The sequence below is a fragment of the Nycticebus coucang genome, chromosome 6 (genome assembly GCF_027406575.1).
Source record: "Nycticebus coucang isolate mNycCou1 chromosome 6, mNycCou1.pri, whole genome shotgun sequence".
Taxonomy (NCBI): Eukaryota; Metazoa; Chordata; class Mammalia; order Primates; family Lorisidae; genus Nycticebus; species Nycticebus coucang.
The window spans coordinates 33,744,010-33,771,187 of NC_069785.1; the positions used below are offsets into that span (position 1 = coordinate 33,744,010).

The 27,178-nt window shown below is 39.0% G+C and overlaps 2 protein-coding genes and 1 non-coding gene across 3 annotated transcripts; 1 reads left to right on the top strand and 2 right to left on the bottom strand.

Moving 5' to 3' along the window:
• Positions 1 to 6,464: 6,464 nt before the first annotated feature.
• On the top strand, positions 6,465 to 6,568 carry LOC128589532 (small nucleolar RNA U13). Its single transcript, XR_008381086.1, has one exon. It is a non-coding gene; the product is annotated as a small nucleolar RNA U13 (small nucleolar RNA).
• A 5,823-nt stretch (positions 6,569 to 12,391) lies between these two features.
• Positions 12,392 to 13,424, bottom strand: LOC128587540 (olfactory receptor 11H4). Its single transcript, XM_053593792.1, has one exon. It carries the CDS (start codon positions 13,407 to 13,409, stop codon positions 12,438 to 12,440), a length of 972 nt encoding a protein of 323 aa, XP_053449767.1. The 5' UTR covers positions 13,410 to 13,424; the 3' UTR covers positions 12,392 to 12,437.
• Positions 13,425 to 25,637: 12,213 nt separating this feature from the next.
• LOC128587544 (olfactory receptor 11H7) lies at positions 25,638 to 26,588 on the bottom strand. Its single transcript, XM_053593800.1, has one exon. It carries the CDS (start codon positions 26,580 to 26,582, stop codon positions 25,638 to 25,640), a length of 945 nt encoding a protein of 314 aa, XP_053449775.1. The 5' UTR covers positions 26,583 to 26,588.
• Positions 26,589 to 27,178: the final 590 nt, after the last annotated feature.

The window sequence follows — 27,178 nt, forward strand, 5'->3', positions numbered from 1 at the left end:
GCCTGTACCCATTCTAAGATGCACCATAGGTGTGGCCCCACCCATTACCCTCCCTCCACCCTAGCCTCCCCCCTCCCTTGCCCTTCCTTGGCCCTTTCCTCATAGTCTTGTGCTATAGTTGGGTTATAGCCTTCATGTGAAAGCTATAATTTAGCTTCATAGTAGGGCTGAGCAACATTGGATACTTTTTCTTCCATTCTTGAGATACTTTGCTAAGAAGAATATGTTCCAGCTCCATCCATGTAAACATGAAAGAGGTAAAGTCTCCATCTTTCTTTAAGGCTGCATAATATTCCATGATGTATACATGTACCACAATTTATTAATCCATTCATGGATCGATGGGCACTTGGGGTTCTTCCATGACTTAGCAATTATGAATTGGGCTGCAATAAACATTCTGGTACAGATGTCTTTGTTATATTGTGATTTTTGGTCTTCTGGGTATAAACCTAGTAAAGCAATTATAGGATTTATGGCAGGTCTATTTTTAGGTCTCTAAGTATTCTCCAAACATCCTTCCAGAAGGAACGTATTAGTGTGCATTCCCACCAGCAGTGTAGAAGTGTGCACTTTCCTCTACATCCACGCCAACATTTCTGGTTTTGGGATTTTGTTATGTGGGCTACTCTTACTGGGGTTAGGTGATATCTCAAAGTAGTTTTGATTTGCATTTCTCTGATGATTAAGGATGATTAGCTTTTTTTCATGTGTTCGTAGATCGTGCGTCTGTCTTCTTTAGAGAAGTTTCTCTTCAATTCCCTTGCCCACCCTGAGATGGGGTCACGTGTTCTTTTCTTGCTAATATGTTTGAGTTCTCTGTGGATTCTGGTTATTAGACCTTTATCAGAGGTATAACCTGCAAATATTTTCTCCCATTCTGAGGGCTGTCTGCTTGTTTACTTACTATGTTCTTGGCTGTGCAGAAGCTTTTTAGTTTGATTAGGTCCCAGTAGTGTATTTTTGATACTGCTTCAATTGCCTGGGGAGTCCTTCTCATAAAATATTCACCCAGGCTGATTCCTTCAAGAGTTTTCCCTGCACTTACTTCAGGTATTTTTATGGTTTCATGTCTTAAGTTTAAATCTTTTATCCAGTGAGAGTCTATCTTAGTTAATGGTGAAAGGTGTGGGTCCAGTTTCAATCTTCTACAGGTTGCCAGCCAGTTCACCCAGTACCATTTGTTAAATAGAGAATTTTTTCCCCACTGAATGTTTTTAATTGGCTTGTCAAAGATCAAATAACAGTAAGTAGCTGGATTCATCTCTTGGTTCTCTATTCTGTTCCAGACATCTACTTCTCTGTTTTTGTGCCAATACCATGCTGTTTTGATCACTATCGATTTATAGTACAGTCCCAGGTCTGGTAGCATGATTCCTCCTGCTGTGTTTTTATTGCTGAGTAATGTCTTGGCTATTTGAGGTTTTTCTGATTCCATATAAAACGAAGTATTATTTTTTTGAGATCTTTAAACTATGACAATGGAGCTTTAATAGGAATTGCATTAAAATTATATATTGCTTTGGGTAGTATAGACATTTTAAGAATGTTGATTCTTCCCAGCCATGAGCATGGTATGTTTTTCCATTTGTTAACATCTTCAGTTATTTCTTTTCTTTTTTTTTTTATTTATTTTTATTTTTTTTTTGGCTTTTTTATTTTATTTCGTTGCTTATTTTTTATTTCTTTTCTTTTTTTTTTTTTTTTTTGGTTATTGGCCGGGGCTGGGTATGAACCTGCCACCTCTGGTATATGGGACCGGCGCCCTACTCCTTGAGCCACAGGTGCCGCCCTTATTTCTTTTCTTAAAGTTTCATAGTTCTCCTTGTAGAGATCTTTCACGTCCTTTGTTAGGTATACTCCCAAATATTTCATCTTCTTTGGCACTACTGTGAAAGGAATCGAGCCCTTTACTGTTTTTTCGGCTTGGTTATTGTTGGTATGTATAAAGGCTATAGATTTATAGGTGTTGATTTTGTAGCCTGAGACATTGCTGTATTCCTTGATCACTTCTAAAAGTTTTGTAGTAGAATCCCTAGTGTTTTCCAGATATACGATCATATCATCTGCAAAGAGTGAAAGTTTGATCTCCTCTGACCCTATGTGAATACCCTTGATCGCCTTTTCTTCCCTAATTGCAATGGCTAAAACTTCCATTACAATGTTAAAGAGCAATGGAGACAGTGGGCAACCTTGCCTGGTTCCTTATCTAAGTGGAAATGATTTCAGTTTAACTCCATTCAATACGATGTTGGCTGTGGGTTTGCTGTAGATGGCCTCTATTAGTTTAAGAAATGTCCCTTCTATACCAATTTTCTTAAGTGTTCTGATCATGAAGGGATGGTAGATATTATTATCAAAAGCTTTTTCTGCATCAATTTAAAGAATCATATGGTCCTTATCTTTTAGTTTGTTTATGTGCTGAATTACATTTATAGATTTATGTATATTGAACCAGCCTTGAGACCCTGGGATAAATCCCACTTGGTTGTGGTGTATAATTTTTTTGACGTGTTGTTGGATTCTGTTTGTTAGGATCTTATTGAGTATTTTAGCGTTAATATTCATTAGTGATATTGGTCTATAATTTTCTTTTCTTGTTGGGTCTTTCCCTGGTTTGGGGATCAAGGTGAAGTTTGCTTCATAGAATGTGTTGGGTAATATTCCTTCTTTTTCTATATTTTGGAAGAGGTTTAGTAATATAGGTACTAGTTCTTCTTTAAAGGTTTGGTAGAATTCTGACGTAAAGCCGTCTGGTCCTGGGCATTTATTTTTAGGGAGATTTTGTATAGTTGATGCTATTTTAGAACTTGATATAGGCCTGTTCAACATTTCCACTTCCTTCTGGCTAAGTCTTGGTAGGTAGCGTACTTCCAGGTGTTGGTTGATTTCTTTCAGATTTTCATATTTGTGAGAGTAGAGTTTCTTGTAGTGTTCATTAAGGATTTTTTGAATTTCTGAGGGGTCTGTCCTTATTTCATCATTACCATTTCTGATTGATGAAATTAGAGCTTTTACTCTTTTTTTCCTGGTTAGGTTGGCCGAAGGTTTATCTATTTTCTTGATCTTTTCAAAAAACCAACTTTTGGATTTATTGATCTGTTGTATAATTCTTTTGTTTTCAATTTCATTTAATTCTGCTCTGATTTTGGTTATTTCTTTTCTTCTGGGTTTGGGGTTGGAGTGTTCTTCCTTCTCCAGTTGCTTGAGATGTCCCATTAAGTTATTAACTTCCTCTCTTTCTAGAAGTTAAGCCTTCTAGAGGAAGGCTTGCAGTGCTATAAATTTCCCTCTTAGGACTGCCTTTGCAGTGTCCCAGAGGTTCTGGTAATTCGTGTCTTGATTGTTGTTTTTTTCCAAAAATATGGTGATTTCCTTCTTAATCTCATCTATAACCCGTCTATCCATCAGCATAAGGTTGTTTAGCTTCCATGTTTTTGTATGGGTATGCAGGTTCCTGTAGTTAGTGAGTTCAAATTTTATTCCATGATGGTCGACAAGATGCAAGGAATAATTTCTATTTTTTAAAATTTGCTGAGGTTAGATTTGTGGCCTAGGATGTGGTCGATTTTGGAGTATGTTCTGTGGGCTGATGAGAAGAATGTGTATTCAGTTTTGTTGGGATGAAATGGTCTGTAGATGTCTGTTAAGTCCAGATGTTGAATGGTTAAGATTAAATCTAAAATTGCTTTGCTTAGCTTCTTTTTGGAGGATCTATCCAGCCCTGCTCAAAGGGGTGTTAAAATCTCCAACTACTATGGAACTGGAGGAAATGAAGTTGCTCATGTCTGTTAGAGTTTCTCTTATAAATTGAGATGCGTTCTTGTTGGGTGCATAAATATTAATAATTGCAATCTCATCATATTGAGTATTACCTTTAATGAATATGAAGTGTCCATCCTTATCCTTTCTTATTTCGGTTGGTTTAAAGCCAATGCGTCTGCGAATAGGATTGCAACGCCTGCTTTTTTCTGCTTTCCATTTGCCTGGAGTATAGATGGCCATCCCTTCACCTTTAGTCTATATTTGTCTTTTAATGTAAGATGTGATTCTTGTATGCAGCGGATATCTGGCTTGAGTTTTTGTATCCAGTCAGCCAACCTGTGCCTCTTTAGAGGACAATTTATACCATTCACATTAATTGAGAATATCGATAAGCCTTTTGAGAGTCCGGTGGACATTTTTAATCCTTTTGCGACTGTGGAAGTTGGAATTTGATCAAAATTTTCTGGATGGGTTTACTTTTGTGGTGGAGGATTATGCTGGTTTTTATGGAGGACAGGTCTGAGAATATCCTGGAGAGCTGGTTTAGTTATGGCTAATTTCTTCAACATGTGAATGTCATTGAAGTATTTAATTTCTCCGTCATAAATGAAACTCAGTTTAGCTGGGTACAGGATCCTGGGTTGAAAGTTATTTTGTTTTAGGTTAGGAGATTAAAAGTCGATGACCATCCTCTTCTAGCTTGAAAGGTTTCAGCAGAGAGATCTGCAGTTACTCTAATATTCTTGCCCTTGTAGGTGATGGTTTTCTTTTGTCTGGCTGCTTTCAGAATTTTCTCCTTCATATTAACTTTAGTGAAATTAATTATGATGTTTCTGGGGGATGTCTTATTTGGGTTGAGTCATGCTGGAGTTCTGAAACTGCCTGCTATCTGAATTTCTGGATCTCTTGGCATGTCTTGAATGTTCTCCTTCATAATCTCATGGATAAGAGACTCTGTGCCTTGTGAAGCCACTTTGTCGCTTTCAGGGATCCCTATAAGATGTATATTGATTTTCTTCGAATTATCCCAGAGGTCTCTGAGAGAGTGATCTGTTTTTACCCTCCATTTCTCTTCCTTTTTGAGAGTTTGGGAGCGTTTGAATGCTTTGTCTTCAATGTCAGAAATCCTTTCTTCTGCTTGGTCCATTCTGTTAGTGAGGGATTCTACTGTGTTTCTCAGATCTTTGAGGGCTGCAACTTCTTGTCTCAATGTGTCAAAATTTTTGGTCATTTGGTCTTTGAATTTGTTGAATTCTTGAGATATCTGTTGGGTTACTGCTTGGAATTCTAATTCGATCTTATTTGCTATCCAGATTCTGAATTCGATTTCTGACATCTCAGCTATTTGTTTGTGCATGGGATCTTGTTCTGTGTCTGCCCCATTGATCCTTGGGGGAGTTGAGCTACTCTGATTATTGATATTGCCAGAGTTTTTCTGTTGATTTCACCTCATGATTGTTTTTCACTGTTGCCTCTAGCTGTCCTCAGAGTTGGGGAGGTGTCTCTCCAAATTGGACCCCAGCGGGATCACACTGTTGTTCCTGGATCTTTGTAGGGAGCCTGTGTAGTTTCTCTGGGGCTGCCCCAGCCAGGGAGTTCTGGTTGTGGAAGCAGCTCTGTAGTGTGACACACTTGGATCCAGTAACAGGGCGGGAGGTGGTGCGCATGGTTCTGGGAGTGCCTGGCACCCAGTGACTTTTGGGACAGAGAGCCCAAGGCTCCAGCAGTCTCTGGCCAGGAGAAGGGCTCTGTGCAGAGGCAGGGAGGGCTCTGGAGGGCACGCAGCTACCAGAGTCCCTGGCCAGATGAGTGGGCTGGTGTGGAGGCAGGGAGGGTACAGGAGGGAGGACGCAGGGTTGCGTGGCTCCCACAGTTCCTGGTCAGGGCATGCGGAGGGCTGGCGGGTATGGGTCGCAGTTTGGCGGTCGTGGCGCAGCTCTTATGGAGGTCCGAGCAGTGCCAAGCCCAGGAGTTTGAGGTTGTTATGAGTTGTGACACCACGGCACTCTACCCAGGGCAACACCCCGAGGCTCCAGTGTACCAAAACCTGTCTCACTCTGCCCCTAGCGTTAAAGCTGTAAGGTGGCTTAGTCCCCGCCTTTAGGCTGCTCAGTCACAAGGTTACTAGCTCCCGCCTGATCCTTGTTCTGCGACCCTGAGAGCGGAGCTTGCCGGGGCAGTTTTCTCACGATGGCTCCCTGCGGCCCACAGCTGAACATTATTAGCTCTGTCCGGCTCAGTGGCTCAGTCTGGGGCCCTAGACAATGCCCAAAGTTCTCCGCACTCTTGCTCAAGCTCTCCCCAAGGCAGTTCAACTGAGTGCCAAGTCCAAAAACACCGAAACAGTTCACAGGCAAGGCCTTTCTGGTTTGCAGTCTCACTGCTGCTTGTACTTACGGCTGCCAGTGGGATTAGGTCGATCGAACACATGCAACCACTTGCCAGTTTTCCACTGTTTTTGTCCTCCTCTTGGGGTCCAGAAGTCCCTTGTTGACTCCTTGTATCCTCAAAGGGATGATTATAGGCAGGTCCCACCAGCCAGAGATGCCTGGAGTCTTATCTCCCCAGACTCACCATGCCCTGTTGTAGGGAAGCTGTTACTCGGCCACCATCTTGGATTGTTCTCCTCGTGTGATAAATTTTGTCCTGCGTGTGGTCTTTTCTAGGTAGGAAACATATCTCTCTAAAATGCGTCCCTGATCCTTCTGCAGTTCATAAGTGTGAGAATTGGGTGCTCATATGCATGTATGCGATGTGCCTTCCTCAAACCTTGTTGTGATATTGGCACATTACTTGTCTGATGTGAAAAAAAAAAGAAAAACTACGTGTTTCTGACTCTAGCATGGTGTCTAATTATAGTATACAATAAATATTAAGTGAATATACATTAGCTTGTTGTTGATGACAATTCTCTGAACACATTTTTCTATCCCTGCTTGCCTTAGATTTATAAGGTCAAATTCTCATGTTTTTTCCAAGGTATTTGCATGTTTATATTGATAGAGAGGGTAAATAAAATGGCTTCATGTTCCTGCTTATGTTTGCTCAGGGCGGGATGTCTATAGAAGAGATTATACCAGAATCTCAGCAGATAAGTGTAGTAGTTGATGGGGACGTGGGGGTGGTGGTGGGGTGTTGTCATTTCAGGGAATGGTCCCACTGGTTGGGAGAGTATGTGGTTGACCAGTGTGGATAGGGAAAAGGCAATTTTCTCTGGAGATATGGAGTCCCAGGGAGGGTATGAGCCTACCAGGCTTCTCTCTTTCTCTAGTTATTGTTTCTCTTTGTACTTTTTTGCTGCTGGCCACTTCCTCTTTATCCTGTCAGATGGCTGAACAATTGGGAGGGAGGACTTTACCCCTTTTTAAAATTTACTTGGCTATTGCCGTGGCATAATTCATAAGTTGTCAAGCAAAGAAGAGATCTTCACTTCTTTACTGGTTCCTACGAGACTCAATTCTGAGTTAAATTCATAAATGCTTATGGAGCACCTATGTTAGCATTGTGCAATAGAGTGTTTTAAGATGAATAAGATTGTATGGAGTCACTAAGTGGTAAACCTAGGCTTAAGTGTGGATCTCTTGACACCAAGTTCAGTGCTTTTGACGCTATACCAGTCTCTTTTAGGGGGTTATTATATCAAGGGGAGAAAGTGAAAGGAAGTATGTCTTATATGAAAAGCAATTCAGGAAGGATTACAATTCTGAGTTAAGATTAGTTAGTACATGAGATTTAGTCACTTACGTGGGAAAAAAAAATTAGTTCGTATAGTGCCTAGTTCTCCCTAGGCATTTAGACTAATTTTATATGTAATTTTAAATGTAGTTTTCATGTATTTAATGTTTATATTCTCCTGTTATGGAAAATGTATGATTGAGGGTAAAACTGTGTTAATCTCTACTTTGAGTAAACCACTCTTGTGGGATGTCTGCTTCATACTACAAGAACATAACCAGTGTGATAGTTTATTTTGATATTGTCTTACAAGATCCTAGGAAAACATAAGCAGCCAAAGTCAAACTCAAAATAATGGCAAATATTATTCTTACAAATGTGAGAAAATCTTATTAAACCAAGGAGCACACTGAGTTGGTGGTTGTTGCTAAAACTATTAGGAAAGACGGAGATGATTGCCAGGGATGTGATGTTTAAAGAACTTTGAACTTCATTCTAAGACCAATGGGAAAAGTTTGAAAGGTTTGATTCAAGTAAGACATAACCATTCACATTTTTGCAATGCTGACTTGCTATAAGAGTTTCTAATGCTTTCTCTCAATATCTGCCCTTTTCTCATTGCAGACTCTACTTTGAGAAGCACCGAAATCAGGTGATCATCCCTTTTTCTTTAGATTACTTCAATGCTCTTATAATTGGTCCCCTCCCTTTACTCTTGACCTTTCTTCTCTAGAGTGTTCTTTATCTTGTAGTCATGTTGATCTTTCAAAAATGTGAATGGTTATGTCATGCCTGAGTCAAATCTTTGAAACTTTTCCCACTGGTCTTAGGATAAAGTCCAAAGTTCTAATTTTGATTTATACAGTGACCTTAAGTCACTGGCTCATGTTTAACTCTGTTTTCATATATTGTGACGTTTCTCTTTTCCACTGTATATTCCAGCCAAGATGAACCACTCTTACTCACTTTCATGTCTGATCTTTTGTAAATATTGTTTCTTTTTCCACACTCCTCCTGCCTCCCTCCTCATTGATAATTCCCATTCACTCATCACATGTCAGTTTAGAATTTGCTTCTTAAAGATTTCCTTACCATCTTCTGTACACTCTTAGGCCCTGACTGAGCTGTGTGCACCTCTCATGTGCTCTGACAGCATCCTGTGTTTATTCTGCTAACACAGGATTCTGTTTATTCTGCTGTAGCGCTTTGTACACTAAATTAACATGGGCTGTTCACTTACCTGCTTCCTGCCCCCTACACATGAGTCCTATCATATTTTGAGGAGAAAAATGAGTTTAAGCAACCCTAGAAAATTCACTCAGTTCAATTTTCTTATCTCACAGATAAAGGAGATGGGATCAGAGAAAATGACTTATGCAAGGACACATGGCTGGCTGGTGTAAAATTGGGATCAGAACCCCTGTCATTTGATTGCCTATTCACTGCTTGTCCCAACAACTTACACTTCCTGAGTTCTTGTGGGGGTAAAATATTATATTATTTTCAATTTACTAAGGTATAAAAGTGAGATAATATACTATAGAAACGTTTTAAAACCTACTATGAGAAGCTTTTTTTTTTTTCCTGGTCAGTCTTCAGTTGACTAGAAGATTCAATGAGCTGATTTACTCCTTTCCTTTTTTTTGGGGGGGGGGGTTTGGCCAGGGTTGGGTTTGAACCCACCACCTCTAGCATATGGGACTGGCGCTCTATCCCTTTGAGCCACAGGTGCCACCGCACTCCTTTCCTAATATTTTCAGAGGTTGAGGTTTTTCCTGCTTTATGCTTAGGCAGGCTGTGAAGCATAGTGACCAGTAGAGGGCAGCACTGCACACGTAAGACCGTGTTCTACCCCACCAAAAAAAAGATTTGTATGGCTAAGATTTTAAAAAATTTGTATGGCTAAGTTTTTTTATATTTTTATATTTGCTTCTAGATTTTTTCTCTCCCATCCCCTTATTAACCATTATTATTTTGTTATAAGAACACATAACATATGATTTACTCTCTTAGCAAAATTTTAAGTATATAAAACAGTGCTATTGCTCTCTAGGACTTACTCACCTTGTGTAACAGCAGCTTTGTACCCTTTCATTAATATCTCACTGTTTTACTCTCCGCTCACTCCAGACAACCACCATTCCACTCTCTGTTTCTATGAGTTTAACTATTTTACAGTCATCATATATCATATATTTATCTTACATCTGGCACATTTTACTTAGCATAATGTCCTCCAAATTCATCCATGTTGTTGCAAATGGCAGGATTTCCTTATTCCTTTTAAGGTTGAATAATATTTCATTGCATGTATACACTGCATTTTAAGAAATCCTTCCAGAGATGGACATTTGGGTTGCTCCTATGTCCTGGCTATTGTGAATAATGCTGCAGTGAACATGGGAAAGTGGATATCTCTTCCAATTACTTTGGATCCTGATTTCAATTCCTTTGGATATGTACTCCAAAGTGGGATTTCTGGATCGTACAGTAGTTCTAGGCTTAGTTTTTTGAGGAACCTTGATAGTGTTTTCCATTGTGGCTGTGTAAATTCACATTCCAACAGTGTGCAAGGGTTTCCTTTTATTCCATTTCATGAACATTTGTCATGTTTTGTCCTTTGGTAGCAATTATCTTAACAGTTGTGAAACAATATCTCATTGTGGTTTTGATCTACATTGTCCTGATGAAAATTCACACTTTTAAAGTGTACAAGTTAATAATTTTTAGTATATTCACAAGGTTGTGCCGCCATTACCATTATATATTTTCTGAACGTTTTTGTCACCCCCCAAAGAAATGGAGTTCCCGGTAGCAGTAGTCACATCCTCTCTTTCCCCTAGTCCATGGCAAGGACATTAACTGCAGCACTGTTTTAATTATAACACATTAGAGACAACAGAGTGTCATTAATTGAGTCATAAATAAATTATGAAACATTCATATAATGGAACACAATAATCTTGTTATATGGAATGAAGTAAAATTATATGAACTGACTTTGAAAAATACTGTGATATTTTATTGAATTCAAAAACTTTTTTAAACTAATGTTTATTGAGCTCTACTATTTGCCAGACATAATTGTAAGTGCTTTACAAGGAACAAACTCATCATAACTCAGCTTACCCACAGTTTATTATAACCCCATTTTACAGATTGAAGTTAGTGGAATTCAAGCAACTTGCCCAGGGTCTCATAGCTAGTAAGCAGATAAGCCAGAATATGACAAGTCTGACTTCAACGTTTATACTCTAACCAGTTCCCTTATAGTTACAAATGCAAATGTATTAGATATGTGTATAACAATTTCAGCTTTGTTTTTAAATAAGCCATCTTTAAGTATATAGATTTCCATGAATATAGCAAAAATCTAAAAGATAACCAGCAAACTATCTATAGTCAAGTTTGAAAGACAGGAAGGAGAGGGGAACTAACATTTGGTTGGAGCCTTCAAAATGTCTCTTACTGTGCCATGGCCCTTACATAAATGGTGTGATTAAATCCTTGAGATTTTCTTATAAGACATGATTTAGACCCATTTTCTTTTTTTTTTTTTTGTAGAGACAGAGTCTTACTTTATGGCCCTTGGTAGAGTGCCGTGGCCTCACACAGCTCACAGCAACCTCCAACTCCTGGGCTTAAGCGATTCTCTTGCCTCAGCGATTCTCTTGCCTCAGCCTCCCGAGTAGCTGGGACTACAGGCGCCCGCCACAACGCCCGGCTATTTTTTGGTTGCAGTTTGGCCAGGGCCGGGTTTGAACCCGCCACCCTCGGTATATGGGGCCGGCGCCTTACTGACTGAGTGACAGGCACCGCCCGATTTAGACCCATTTTCAAAGATAAGAACTTAACAATTTAAGTGTTAACTATCTTTTCAACTTGCATGGCAGAGTATGAGATGAGGCTCTTCAGGTTGAAAAAACAGCCTAAGAAAGATGCGAAGATGAAAAGATGATAAAGAGCAGAATGAAATGACTGGCTTGAAGGCTGGGGTGCATTCTGGGATGTGAGGAAAGCCAAAAAAAAAAAAAAAAAAGGTTTAGTGAGGCCATATTTGAGAACTAGACAGAAGAAAAAAAAAAAAGGTTTAGTGAGGCCATATTTGAGAACTAGACAGAAGAATTTAGATGTATTGACTAAGGAGCAGAGAGGAAGACTGGGAAAATGGAAGTGAAGATATAAAAATCTGTTGTTTATGTACTTCTGAATTGCCTTTGTTACAACAACCATATATTATTATTATTAATTATTATTTTTTTTTTAGAGACAGAGTCTCACTTTATTGCCCTTGGTAGAGTGCTGTGGCGTCATAGATCACAGCAACCTCTAACTCCTGGGCTTAGGTGATTTTCTTGCCTCAGCCTCCTGAGTAACTGGGACTACAGGCGCCGGCCAAAATGCCCAGCTATTTTTTGTTGCAGTTTGGCCAGGGCCAGGTTTGAACCCGCCACCCTCGGTATATGATGCTGGCGCCCTACCCACTAAGCCACAGGTGCTGCCCCATATAGTATTTTTGTAAGTGAAAAAAATTGAAATACAAATATTTCGAAAATATTTCTGGTGTTTTACTATATGATGGGTGTTAGGCTATCGTTGATTCCCATCGCACAAAGACTACCAGGAACGCATCTATACTCAGACAAAGTTGGGTTTACTGTTCTGTTGTAATGAGGAAGAAGATATGCGGTGATAAACCATGGGGCATCTCAGGTAGGAGCATATCTCATATAACAATTTTGTTTTGTCATTCAGAAGGACAGGCTTCCATTCCAAGGGCGGGCTTTGAAATTTTTTTTCTGGGTGTTGGAGACCAGTGAATTAAGAATTGAGTAGTCAGTATCAGAAAGGTGTTTGAGCTGGGCAGGCCCACTTTCAGGTAAAATATTAATATAAGACCTCTAACTACTCAGATTGAGGGCTAAAAGATTCTGAAACAACTAATACATCTCCATCTTGTTCTACATCAGAACTTGTAAGTGTGGCACATCTTTGGCTCATGAATTTTGACTAACTCTCATTCCGAATAGAACATTTCTCAGGGCAAATTTCATGTCCTTATTACGAAGACTGTAGATCAGGGGATTGAAGAGAGGAGTCATAACCGAATATACCAATGTGAGGATCTTCTGCATCCAAGTTGGGATGCCATATGTGGGGCTCACATACATTACCATGACTGTCCCATAGAAGAGAGACACCACAACCAGATGAGAACCACAGGTAGAAAAGGCCTTTTGCCGGCCAGCTGCAGAAGGGACCCGAAAAACAGCTCTGAGTAACAGGGTATAGGATCGAAGAATGTATGTAAGAGTGAAAAAGAGGACAAGGGAACTCTGAGTATAAAAGATAAATTCAGTAATAGGAGCTGGGGCACAGGAGAGAGCCATCAGTGGGTCCATGTCACATAGGAAGTGATCAATGATATTAGGGCCACAGAAGGGGAGTTGGGAGATGAAGAAAATGGGGATTGGGTATCCAAGGAATCCAGTGAGCCAACAGAAAGACACTAGCATGCCACAGAGCCTTCCGGTCATGATGGCAGGGTAATGCAGTGGGCGGCAGATGGCCAGGTACCGATCATAAGCCATCACTGCTAGAAAGAGACATTCGGTTGTGCCCAGTGAAAAGAAGAAGTAGAACTGGAGAAAACACCCAGAAAATGAGATGGCCTTGGTCTGGGAGAGAATGTTGGTTAGCATGTTAGGAACAGTGGAAGAAACATACCAGATCTCAAGGAAGGCAAAGTTTCCCAGCAGAAAGTACATGGGAGTGTGTAGTCGTGGGTCACATCTCACTGCACAGACGATGGCCCCATTTCCCACCAAGGTCAAGACATAAACCATCAAAAACAAAGAGAAGAGGAAAATTTGTATCTTCCAGCAACCAGGGAATCCGAGGAGAACAAATTCAGTCACATGTGTTGCCGACCTGTTCATGGGTCTCAAACCTATGAAGAAGAAAAACATTGAGTGTAACCCAAGTTTCTTTGATTTTTACGTATCTCAAGGACTTTATTGAGAAGAGAACTTGAACTATACAGAAAAATGCAGGAGATATTCTGAGACAAGGTGAGATTAAATTCCAAATACCATATGTGGTTCTAAATCTCAATATATATTTTTAAATTTCAAATTAATAGGAGGATACAAATTTTTAGGTTACATTATTCTCACTTCCAGAGTAAAGTTCCAGTTGTAAAAGAGCCCCTTACTCAGAGGATGTGTTATACACCCTCACAATGTGCACATTAGGTGAGATCCCACCTCATGCCTCCCTCCTTCTGCCAATCTTCCTCCTCCACTGCCCCCTCCCGACTCTCTCTACCCCCGTACTAGACTATATTTGTGTTTTATGATTATACAAGCATGTAATTGTTTATATATTGGTTTCATATTAGCATGGAGTACATTGGAAAATCTTAATATTATTTTGCAAGAATCCAATGCCACTAGAATTTTCTACATCAGCAGTATAAGTTTCTTTTTTTTCTTTTCCTTTGATGCTTGAAGACCTTTTCAGCTTTTGATTTGTTTTCTGTGTTGATTATGGGTTTCATTTTCTTTTACTTACCCTAACTTGTTACAAGGGAGACATATTTTGAGTATAGTTGGTATAAGATTGGGTTAGACCTTTGGCAACAAAACAAAATCAGTTCACTGGTGTAGGGAGATTTAATTCACACTAGGACAACTGAATCAGTTCTCACAAACATTACTATTCCCAAAACATTGGGCTTTTCTTAAATTTTCCTTTAAGGATTTTCTTTATCTTTTGTGTGTGTGTGTGTATTTTTTTTTTTTTTTTAAGAGACAGAGTCTCACTATGTTGCCCTTGGTAGAGTGCCATTGTATCACTGCTCACAGCAACCTCTAACTCTTGGGCTTAATCAATTCTCTTGCCTCAGCCTCCCAAGTAGCTAGGACTACAGGCGCCCACCACAACACCCAACTATTTTTTTGTTGCAGTTGTCACTGTTGTTTAGCTGACCTGGGCTGGGTTCAAACCCTCTAGCCTCAGTGCATGTGGCCGGCACCCCACCCACTGAGCTATGGGCGCCACACACACACACACACACACATATATATATATATATATTTTTTTTTGCAGTTTTTGGCCAGGGCTGGGTTTGAACCTGCCACCTCTGGCACATGGGACCGGCGCCCCACTCCTTGGAGCCACAGATGCTGCCCCTTTATGTATATTTTTAATGAACCTCTTCCTAAGGATTTTTTAGAAAAATCTCATTTTAGCCAATTGAATGGCACCTAAAAAAATCCTCACTATATCAAGTATCTTTGCTTTAAAGAACTAGTGAGAATATTTTTTCAAATACCTCAATTTGCAAGTATTTATTTTTATTTTTTTACAAATATTATACAAAAAGGAATTACCTTACCTTTATATTCATATCCCACCTAGATTAAATAAATAAAGGGATGTTTTCAATACAAAACATTATTTTATTTACTTAGCTCTCCACTTAATAAAAACAAAGGAATTTTCTAAAGGTATCTGAGATCAAATGGGGTTTTCCACACTTACCTGTACTTTTATCTATTAGAATTAATTTTGTTTATTGAAAGGCAGGAGAGGATATTTTCAAATATTTGGACTGGTACATACTTTTCAGTAGCAACAAAACTATGTATTTAATATTTGAATAAAAAATGTACAAATATGTGTTTAAACAATGATCTTGTTAATTGATTAATATTTTAAATGTGTAAGTCTTAACAAAAAATGATGGTTTCAGTATTAAGTTTCTTGTCAAATTCAGATCTCTTGCTTTGTTTTTTTTTTATTTTTTTTTAGAGGCAGAGTTTTACTATGTCGCCCTCGGTAGAGTGCTGTGATGTCATAGCTCACAGCAACCTCCAATTCCTGGGCTTAGGCGATTCTCTTCCCTCAGCCTCCCGAGCAGCTGGGACTACAGGTGCCTGCCACAACCCCTTGGTATTTTTTTGTTGCAGTTTGTCTGGGGCTGGGTTTGAACTCACCACCCTTGGTATATGGGGCTAGTGCCCTACCCACTGAGCCACAGGAGCCGCCCTCTTGCCTTGTTTATCGGAGGTTCAGCAGTCATAACTTTGTTAGGAATGTAAGAGAAAGAAATTTGTTTGTTTTTTTTAAGAGAAAGAAATTTGAAAGGTAATGAAGAACACAAAATATGAAGGAAGGATCATGCATTATCTTTGGGAACAAAGGTTTGGACTTAAATATCACTAGTCCCTTGACGATTTCTAAAGAAGTATAGAAAAAGTTTAGAGTTTCTGAAGTTGTCCAGCTTTCCAATCAGTGGTGAATTTAAAAGATACTTGTATATGTTCTTTCTTGAATTAGGTGCTCAACAGGTGATTTACAGATTGTTATTTTTAAAACATAAATAAGTCACTTTCTCTCTTTTAGGTCAGAGACCCCGTTCAGGAATCAGAATCATGAGATCTGAGCTTCCTGTCTTTTATTTTGAGAAATGCACTGTACCTGCTTCATGTGAATAACAGTTCAGAAAACTCCATTATACACTGACAACTTCACTCCACAGCTCATGTTTTCTGCCATCATACTCAGAAAGAGATTCATTAGCAGCAACATTATTTTTCCTAAAGTCTTTGAAGAAAGTGTACATAAGTGATAGAATAATCATGAGGTGGGGAGCTTAATGGAAAAGGCTGAAAAATAAATTTTTCACATTCATAGAATAATCAGACTCCACAAAGTTCTACATAATCACCCCCCACCCCAAGAAGTATCCAAAATTATTTTTTGGGTATAGTTTGGTAATTAGAATGGAATAGTCACCGTTTTCTGCCATAGTTATATTGCTTCTCATGCTTTGGGGGTTCATAAAGCATTATTTGAGCTAAAGCCGAGGGAACCAGATCTTTCATATACTATACTTCTTTCAGTACAAGAAACTACCAATCAACATACCAGTTCACTCACCCTAAATGTGATAGCTTGCTTAAATAACCTTCTTCCCAATGTCCCTTACTTAGTATCTTTTCTTCACATTAGCCTGAGAGAAGGAACACACCACCCAGCTACCTCTGGAAAGGGAGATCATTTTCAGAAAGATAATCACTACCAATCATAAAATCAGAATTGGACAAAGTGGTACATTGATCTATCCTGTTAAATTTACATGTATGGCCCAGAGAATTTTGCAAGGATGGCATGACTTTTCACCCAATGGATATGTATCCTGTGTTCCAAATATGGAACTTTTACACTACACTATCATCCTACTTCCTTTGAGTTTCTCCAGAGAAATAGCGCCTAATCAAATTTATGTAGTGAAAGGCACTCTGCAGTGGACCATAGCAGCGGCTGTAGCACAGGCTCTCAGTCCTTTTCTCTTACACGCAGTGATGGCTTTCGTGGCTCACCAAGGAGAGAGGGATGAGCATGGTGGAGCTGAACACAACCTTAGCTTCAAGCATCTCCTCCTCACTGGCTCTGACGGGGAAAACTCCGGGTGAGGTCATTATATGTGGTTCATTGCACTTCCTTCATTTCTGGAAACTCCAGAGGCTTGTTTACTAGGAACTTGCTGAGATGTGAATTGCTGTTAAATCTCTGTTCCTCTCAGGGATTACTATGAAACCCACTATCTCTCCCCGTGTGGTCTCAGTGGCTTTTTTAAGTTTTCCCTGGAGTGCTTTCTCTTTCCAACCCTTGGGGCTCACCTAGAATTTAGTACATTAGTCTTTGTCTATATTAACTATAGTACGTTCGCTGGAATCAAAGATACACAGGAGCGAGGGGAAATACCACATTTCAGGAGGCTTTCTATTGCAAAGGGAATGCATTCCACTAAGGAATCATGCTCTGTGGGCATCCGTGAAATACATGGTATTTTGCCTATGACTGTAATTCTGAAACTGAGACATGTTTGTGAACAAATCTTTTCTCTCTAGTTTAAATGGTAATTAGAATGGAATAGTCACAGAGAAACAGAAAACTATATTCTGTTGATCACTTAAAAATTGAATTTACTGATTTTTCTTGGAGTCTCTCACTGTAATGACCATGTGGTTGGTATTGAGTAGAAGTTGTCTTGAATGACCTGATACTAATTAATGTGGGAGGAATTCCAAAACTGCCTAGGTACGGAAGTCACTTAATTGATGAATTTAGTTAAATTGTCAGTTTCCACTTTGATGTTACTTTCTAATAGTGGAAAATTTGAAACCAGTGGAAATGTGAGAATAGATTTAGCTTCAGTGTTTTTTAAACATCAGCGGTCTTTTATTTTTCTGCTAAAAATATGGGATTACTTCCTAGAGTCCTTTTAATCCACTTCTTTAAAAGACAACTTCTAGAGAAAGGTGACAGTAATGAGCAATGAGAAAATCTTTACTGATGGTCACCGGGCCAGCTTGTAAATGAAATTGAGATCAATGACATTCACTGTGCCAGGAGTTCCCAAAGTTTAATGTGCACAGGAATCACCTGGAGATCTTAAACTGCAGTGTCTGATTCAGGAGTTTGGGACGTAAGAGTCTGATTTTCTGACAAGTTCTTAGCTAATGTTGAATTTGCCGGTTTTCAGGCCACACTGAGTAGCAATGATCATAGGCCAATGATTTTCAACCTTTTTGTTTTTTTTATTTTTTTATTTTTATTTTATTTTATTTTTTTTCGTAGAGACAGAGTCTCACTTTATGGCCCTCGGTAGAGTGCCGTGGCCTCACACAGCTCACAGCAACCTCCAACTCCTGGGCTTAAGCGATTCTCTTGCCTCAGCCTCCCGAGTAGGTGGGACTACAGGTGCCCGCCACAACGCCTGGCTATTTTTTGGTTGCAGTTTGCCTGGGGCCGGGTTTGAACCCGCCACCCTTGGTATATGGGGCCGGCGCCTTACCGACTGAGCCATAGGCGCCGCCCGATTTTCAACCTTTTTATACATTAGAATTACCTGGGGGGACTTGGCACCTGTAGCTCAGTGGCTAGGGCACCAGCCACATACACCTGAGCTGGCGGGTTCAAATCCAGCCCAGGCCTGCCAAACAACGACAACTAGAACAAAAAATAGCCGGGCGTTGTGGTGGGCGCCTGTAGTCCCAAATACTAGGGAGGCTGAAGCCAGAGAATCGCTTAAGCCCAAGAGTTTGAGGTTGCTGTGAGCTGTGACGCCACGGCAAAGAATTACCTGGGGGATGTGCATGTAAAACTCCTGATAGTCAGGGTTTATGGCAGATAAATTAAATGAAAATCTCTGGCATCAGTATTTTTTAAAATGTCTCCAAGAGGACAAGTGGTTCTCAGACCTTAAAGTGAATATGCGTCATCTGGGGAATCTTGTTAAACTACTGATTCTCATTCAGTAGCTTGGAGTATTACCTGGGATTCTAGAGCTCTAACTGGCTTCCAAGTGATGCTACAGTTCTTTTTTTTTTTTTTTTTAATTTTTTATTAAATCGTAGCTTTATACATTAATGCGATGCTGCAGTTCTTTGAGTAGCAAAGTTCCACACACAGGTCAGAGGATGAGCTCATTTAATGAGTAGTGTGATCTATAAATACCAGGTGGCTTGTATCAACAATTCATAGAAGTTAAAAGGGCTAATTTTTTTTTGTTTGTTTTTTTGCCTCACAGAATTTTTATTTATTTTATTTTTATTAAATCATAGCTGTGTACATAATGTGATCATGGGGCACCATACACTAGTTTCATAGACCGTTTGACACATTTTTATCACACTGGTTAACATAGCCTTCCTGGCATTTTCTTAGTGATTGTGCTAAGACATTTACATTCCACATTTACTAAGTTTCACATATACCCTTGTAAAGATGCACCGCAGGTGTAAAAGGGCTAATTTTCAACAGGCAACAGTTACAAAGCGTAGCAGGACTCAAGTACCAGGGATCAGAAAGAATTTCAGATAGGAGAAGTGTGTTGTAATGGTTATTTCCAGGAAAAAATATTCTGATGGCAGAGGCTTCTGAGTTAGTTCAATTAGATTTAACTCCTAATAGCAACTACTGGTTGCTGAGCAACATTCTTCATTTCTTTTTTTTTTTTTTTGGGTCAGGGCTGGGTTTGAACCTGCCACCTCTGGTATATGGGGACAGTGCCCTACTCCTTTGAGCCACAGGCACTGCCCCATTCTTCATTTCTTTCAGACAAAGAAGTTGGCCACATACAAAGAATCAGGAGTCAGAATGGTTTGGGACTTTTGAAGAGTAATACTGGAAGCAAAAAGACAATGGAGTATGCCTTTAAACTTCTAGTAGAGGACGATTTCCAACCTAGAATTCTACACCCTGCTAAAACTAGCCATAAATTGTAAGGGGTAAAATGAAGACATTTTGAGATATTCAAGGTGTTAAAAACTTTATCTCTTGTACTGATCCTAAAGAAGCTTCTCAAAGATGTGCATCACTAAAATAACAGAATAAACCAAAAAAAAAGATAGGAGATTCAATGCAAGAAAGTGGCAAAAGGAATATTTAGGAGTGAAGTGAAGGAAATTTTAGGATGACATTTCTGCACTAGAAATGGATAGAAACTACTAGAGTCTTAACTGGAGCAGAATGAATTGAGGGACAAATGTATTACAAGTTGCCATTTCCAAGATACCAGATGCCTGTGAAATATACCTCTTTTTTTTGAGATAGAGCCTCAAGCTGTCACCCTGGGTACAGTACTATGGCTTCACAGCTCACAGCAACCTCCAACTCCTGGGCTCAGTGATTCTCCTGTCTCAGCTTCCCAAGTAGCTGGGACTACAGTTGCCCGCCACAATGCCTGGCTATTTTTTGGTTGCAGCCATCATTGTTGTTTGGCGGGCCAGGCTGGATTCGAAACTCAGACCTACCGGACCTCAGACTATACCATAATTCAAAGTGATCAAAACAGCATGGTACTGGCACAAAAACAGAGAAGTAGATGTATGGAACATAATAGAGAACCAAGAGATGAATCCAGCTACTTACCATTATTTGATCTTTGACAAGCCAATTAAAAACATTCAGTGGGGGAAAAGATTCCCTATTTAACAAACAGTGCTGGGTGAGCTGGCTGGCAACCTGCAGAAGATTGAAACTGGACCCACACCTTTCACCATTAACTAAGATAGACTCTCACTGGATAAAAGATTTAAACTTAAGACACGAAACTATAAAAATACTAGAAGAGAATGCAGGGAAAACCCTTGAAGAAATAGGTCTGGGCGAGTACTTTATGAGGAGGACCCCCCGGGCAACTGAAGCAGCTTCAAAAATACACTACTGGGACCTGATCAAACTAAAAAGCTTCTGCACAGCCAAGAACACAGTAAAGCAAGCAGACAGCCCTCAGAATGGGAGAAGATATTTGCAGGTTATGTCTCCGACAAAGGTTTAATAACCAGAATCCACAGGGAACACAAACGTATTAACAAGAAAAGAACAAGTGATCCCGTAGCAGGCTGGGCAAGGGACTTGAAGAGAAACTTCTCTGAAGAAGACAGGCACACGGCCTACAGACATATGAAAAAATGCTCATCATTCTTAATCATCAGAGAAACGCAAATCAAAACTACTTTGAGATATCATCTAACTCCAGTAAGATTAGCCCATATCACAAAATCCCCAAACCAGAAATGTTGGCGTGGATGTGGAGAAAAGGGAACACTTCTACACTGCTGGTGGGAATGCCAATTAATACATTCCTTTTGGAAAGATGTTTGGAGAACACTTAGAGATCTAAAAATAGATCTGCCATTCAATCCTTTAATTCCTCTACTAGGCATATACCCAGAAGACCAAAAATCACATTATAACAAAAATATTTGTACCAGAATGTTTATTGCAGCCCAATTCATAATTGCTAAGTCATGGAAAAAGCCCAAGTGCCCATCGATCCACGAATGGATTAATAAATTGTGGTATATGTACACCATGGAATATTATGCAGCCTTAAAGAAAGATGGAGACTTTACCTCTTTCATGTTTACATGGATGGAGCTGGAACATATTCTTCTTAGTAAAGTATCTCAAGAATGGAAGAAAAAGTATCCAATGTACTCAGCCCTACTATGAAACTAATTTATGGCTTTCATATGAAAGCTATAACCCAGTTATAACCTAAGAATATGGGGAAGGGGGAGAGGGTGGGGAGGGGGGGTGAGGGAGGGGAGGGAGGGAGGATGGGCAGAGGGAGGGTGATTGGTGGGATTACACCTGTGGTGCATCTTACAAGGGTATATGTGAAACTCAGTAAATGTAGAATATAAATGTCTTAACACAATAACTAAGAAAATGCCAGGAAGGCAATGTTAACCAGTGTGATGAAAATGTGTCAAACGGTCTATAAAACCAGTGTATGGTGCCCCATGATTGCATTAATGTACACAGCTATGATTTAATATTAATAAAAAATAAAATAAAATATCTCTACTATTAGACAAAAAAAAGAAAAAAGAAATATAGTTTGATTTTTTGTATATTGATCTTATATCCTGCAACTTCACTAAATTCATTTATTACCTTTAGTGGGTTTTTGGCTGTATGAATGGATTTGTGCTGATTTTCTATAAAAATAGCATTGTGTCATATACAAGCAAAAATAGTTTTACTTCTCTTTTTCTGATATGAATGCTTTATATGCATTTTTTTTTAGTTGCCAAATTGCTCTTGCTAGAAATTCCGGTACAGTGTTGAATTAAAGTATTGAAAGCAAGTATCCTTGTTTTCTTCCTAATATTAGAGAGAAATTTTTCAGTCTTTCACTATCGAGTATAAGGTTAACTGTGAGTTGTTAAGGTAGTTTCCTTCTGTCCTAATTTGTTGAGTGTGTGTGTGTGCTTTTTTTTATTTTAAGGAGGATTTTTGTCTAAATCAATTGAAATGATTTTGTATTTTTTTCCTTTTCCATTTATCAATGTGGTGTATTACACTGATTTTTCTTCTGTTGAACCACCATCCCATTCTTGGAATAAATCCCAATTAGTCATTGTGTTTAACTTTTTAAATATATGGTTGGATTTGATTTGCTAGTATTTTGTTGAGGATTTTTGCATATATATTCATAGACGACAGTGATTTGTTGGTTTTTTTTGTGATATCTTTGGTTATCAGGGTAATGCTAGCTTCATAAAATGAGTTAGGAAATATTCCCTCGTTTTCATTTTTTGAAGGAGTTTGAGAACAACTGATGTTAATTCTTTTGAAATGTTTGGTAGACTATACCACTGAAGTGATATGGTCCTGCATTTTCTTTGTTGGATGGTTTTTGTTTTCTGATTAATTTTTTGTACCTATTAAAGATCTATTCAGATTTTCCATTTCTTCTTGAGTAAGTTTTGGTAGTTTCTGTGTCCATTTTGTTTGGGTTATGTAATTCTCTTCTAATCTCATTTATTTCTGTAACTGCAGTAGTAATATCCCCAGTGTCATTTCTGTTTTATTAGTTTAATGTTTTGTTCCCCTTAGTCCTTTTTAAAAGTTTGTTAAGTTTGTTGATCTTTTCAAAGAACCAACTCTTGCTCTTATTGATTTTCTCTATTGTTTTCTCTATTCTCTAGTTTATTTATCTTTCCTCTAATCTTTGCTTTCCTCCCCCTTCTTTTAGTTTTGAATTAGTATGATAGCTTTTTTTTTTTTTTTTTTTGAGACAGAGTCCTGGTCTGTTGACCTGGCTAGAGTGCAGTGGCATCATCATAGCTCACTGTATCCTTAAACTCCTGGCCTAAGTGATCCTCCTGCCTCAGCCTCCTGAGTATCTGGGGCTATAAGTGCCTGCCATTGTGCTCTGTTAATTTTTCTATTTTTTTTTTCAGACAGATTCTCTCTTTGTCACCTTGATTAGAGTGCTGTAGTGTCATAGCTCACAGCAACCTCAAACTCTTGGGCTCAGTTTTTTTATTTTTAGTAGAGACAGGGTCTTGCCGTTGCTCAGGCTGGTCTGGAACTCCTGAGCTTAAGTGATTTTTCCCACAGTACTAAGATTACAAGCATGAGCTACAGTGCCTGGCCCAGTATGATAGTTCTTATAATTATTTTTAGTATTAATACATGATCTCCTTATACAGATATTAGAAAGTCTAGTACAATCATTCCTCAATGTCCATGAGGGATTGGTTCTAGGACCTCCTGCAGATACCAAAATGCTTGATGCTCAAGTCCCTTACATAAAATGGTGTAGTATTTGCATATAATTTATTCATATTCTTCTGTGTACTTTAATTTATAAGAACTATCATACTCCTACTTTACTGTGCTGCCTCTGGTTACTTGAGGTTTGGGTGGGGAAGAAGAAAAGGCAGAAAGACTTTTCTTTGGTAAAGATGTGACCAAGTATTGTTGCTTTATAGGTTTTTGTTAAACCTGAATGTTGATTTTTTTTCTGTCTTGAAATATTTCCTTTTTATGAGATGGACTCCCCAAACAGCAATTTCCTGATGTGGACAATACTTCACTGGCTGGCTTCTTATGACTTCTTTCATCCCTGGATGACCCACTGAAATAGAGGATTCCCTCGCTTCTCCAAGCAGTACTTTTGTTGGGGTCCCTTTTAAAATGGTCAAAGAAGGGTACTTTCTGTAGAGTAGTAACCATGCTGCTCTGCTCTCAGAGCCAGTTCTTTCACAATCTTTAAATTTTTTCTAGGTATAAGTCAGAAACAGTCCATATGTCCTTCAAACTCCAGAGAACAAAGTCAAGCTCTCTAAGTGGTTCTCTCGATGCACTCCTCACTTCATCTATGGGGCTTGCACACTAAAAACTCTCAACAAAGGCACTCACGGCTTCAATTTAACTCTTAGCCTTCCCTTGTATACTGTTGGTGAGGATGGTGAAATAAGAATGGTGAAACTGAATCTGCAGTTTCTTAATGTATCCAACAATGATGTGCTGTCAGAAATCTAAGACAACAGGCAAATAGTTATGTCTTTTTAAAGAAATGATAGACAACTATTTTTAATTAATTAATTTATTTTTTTGGATTAAAGTTTAATATACAAATATCTATTATATACCATTAACAATTAGAGAATTAATGTTAACATGACAACACAAAATATGAAATGCATAGAAAATTCTTCGGAAATATATAGTATTTCTGCATGGAAATTATTATTATATCTATAATATCTAATTATTATTGAAAATATAAAAAGACACATGTCTATATATATTGCAAAATTATTATTAATGATTTTTTTTTACTTGTTTAGGTATTCCTTCTGTTATAACTTGGGCCGTATGTAGACCACTCAGCTCCTGGTATGTGACTAGGGCAGGGCTGTAGTCCGTTTTTTCAGGGTAAGATGGTGGGGATGCTCTGGGTGTCATTGGACCGTCCACTCCTCATTGCTGACTGGTTTCATACATGAGTGATATATCCAGGCAGGAATGCCATTCATCTTCACTGCTGTTGGACAGAATCACAAAGTAGGGGCCTTTTCACCATGGTTCAAGTGGGCTCAGGCTCCATTCTTTAATCCACACCTGGTTATCTGGAGAGTGGGGATGGACTGGGGATGATAAACTAACAGGATATCTATCATTCACCCATTCTGAAATCTGAAAACAGGCAAATTCTTATGTATCTTTTTAAAGAAATGGTAGACAACTATTTAAGCAGATAACCAGTATTATTCATATGATTTAACAAAATTGTGTGGACAGAGATCACATAATGATAAAGCCAAAACCTTCCTGGAAGTAGATATTAAAGATTTTTTTTTTTTTTTTGAGACAGAGTCTGATTCTGTCAGTCTGGGTAGAGTGCTGTGACATCATAGCTCACAGCAACCTCAAACTCTTGGGCTTATGCAATCCTCTTGCCTCAGTTTCATGAATAGCTGGGACTACAGGCAACCACCATGACACCCAGCTAGTTTTTCTCTTTGTAGTAGAGATGGGGTCTTGCTCTTGCTCAGGTTGATCTTGAATTCCTGAGCTTGAGCAATCCACCTGCCTCGGCCTCCTAGAGTGCTAGGATTATAGGTGTGGGCCACCGTGCCTGGCCAGATATTAAGATTTTTAAGCTTAATTTTTACCATTTATTGGGGAGAAATCTCTTCCCATGGAACATATTTCTGAAACTAGAAGTGCATCAAAATATGATCAGATACATGAAGAGTTTTGCTTTGCACAAAGCGACTGTGATGCATATGAATAAAGCCAAGTTAGCTTGTATTGAAGGGAGAGAGAATTATTCTTCCATTTGCAGAAAAAGGGTCAATGGGCTCTACAAAACCTTGTCATGAGCTCTGTATAATTCTTATTCCACAAAAGACATAATAGAGTGCGTATTTCATATCCTTATTTCGAAGGCTGTAGATGAGGGGGTTTAAGACTGGTGTTACCACAGAATATATGAGTGTGATGATCTTGTGCATAAAAAATGCATTGCCAGATGGGGGACTCACATACATCACCATTATGGTTCCATAGAACAGAGACACCACAACCAAGTGGGATCCACAGGTGGAGAAGGCCTTTTGCCGTCCAGCTGAAGAAGGAACCTGAAGCACAGCTCTGAGTACTAGGATGTAAGACCCAAGGATGTACAGAAATGTGAGAATGATTATAAGAGAGCTCACAGAATGTAATACATGCTCTATGATGGGGGTAGGGGCACAGGACAATGCCATCAGTGGGTCCACGTCACATAGAAAGTGATCAATGATGTTAGGACCACAGAAAGGTAGTTGAGAAATAAAGAAAATGGGAATCAAATGTCCAAGGAAACCAATGAGCCAACAAAGAGACACCAAGATGCCACAGAGCTGGCCAGTCATGATGAAGGGATAGTGCAGTGGGAGGCAGATGGCTAGGTACCGGTCATATGCCATGACACAGAGGAAGAAACATTCAGTCGTGCCCAGGGAGAAGAAGAAGTAAAACTGAATGAAACAGCCAGAGAAAGATATGGTTTTAGTTTTGGAGAGAAAATTGGCCAGCATTTTGGGGACTGTACAGGTCACATACCAGATCTCCAGGAAGGAGAAGTTGGCCAAGAGCATGTACATAGGGGTATGGAGTCGGTGATCCCACCTCACTGCACAAATGATGGCCATATTTCCAGTCAGAGTCAGGATGTAGACCAACAAAATCATTGAGAAAAGGATGATCTGCATTTTCCAGGGACCAGGAAAGCCCAACAGGACAAACTGTGTCACAGTAGATATCTTTGAGTTATTCATAGTCCCCAGACTGTGAAAAGAAGACAGACAATGGCAATTTACTTTGCTGCTGAGGCATCTTGGAGCTTCACGTGGGATAGGGAGTTTGACTCACGCAAGCAAATGTATTGGATATTCTAAAAGAAGTCTTAAGTAAATCTTAGCCTATTCTGATGGAGTCTTTTGGCCCTGATTGATTCTTTGTAAATTCCAGTCTGTTGGGATTTTCTGTGGCAGTGAACAAAAATCAATTCAATTTTACTTTTTTTAATATAAAGAAATCCTCAAGTAGAGGCAAAAATGATTTTTTACCCAAGTTTGTTTTAGTGAAAGTTGCTTATATGAAGCAATTACTTAGTGATATTCACTGGATAATATGAGGACATGTATGCCATTATTTCTAATTGATTTGAACCTGAGACTTTTTACAGATTTGAATGATTTGTGCTTTCATATTATTTCATATTCTTTCATCCCAGAGCAATTTCCATAAGGATAATTTATTTTTTATCTTTTTATTAGTGATACCAGGAGGAAAATCGACAAGAATATTTAGATGATAAAACTTTTTATACATTTTGATTTTTTCTATATAAATACATTTATATTATACTCTA

Excerpts from the sequence above, each read along its gene's own strand:
- LOC128587540 (XM_053593792.1), bottom strand. The coding sequence starts at position 13,409 with ATGTTTTTCTTCTTCATAGGTTTGAGACCCATGAACAGGTCGGCAACA.
- LOC128587544 (XM_053593800.1), bottom strand. The coding sequence starts at position 26,582 with ATGAATAACTCAAAGATATCTACTGTGACACAGTTTGTCCTGTTGGGC.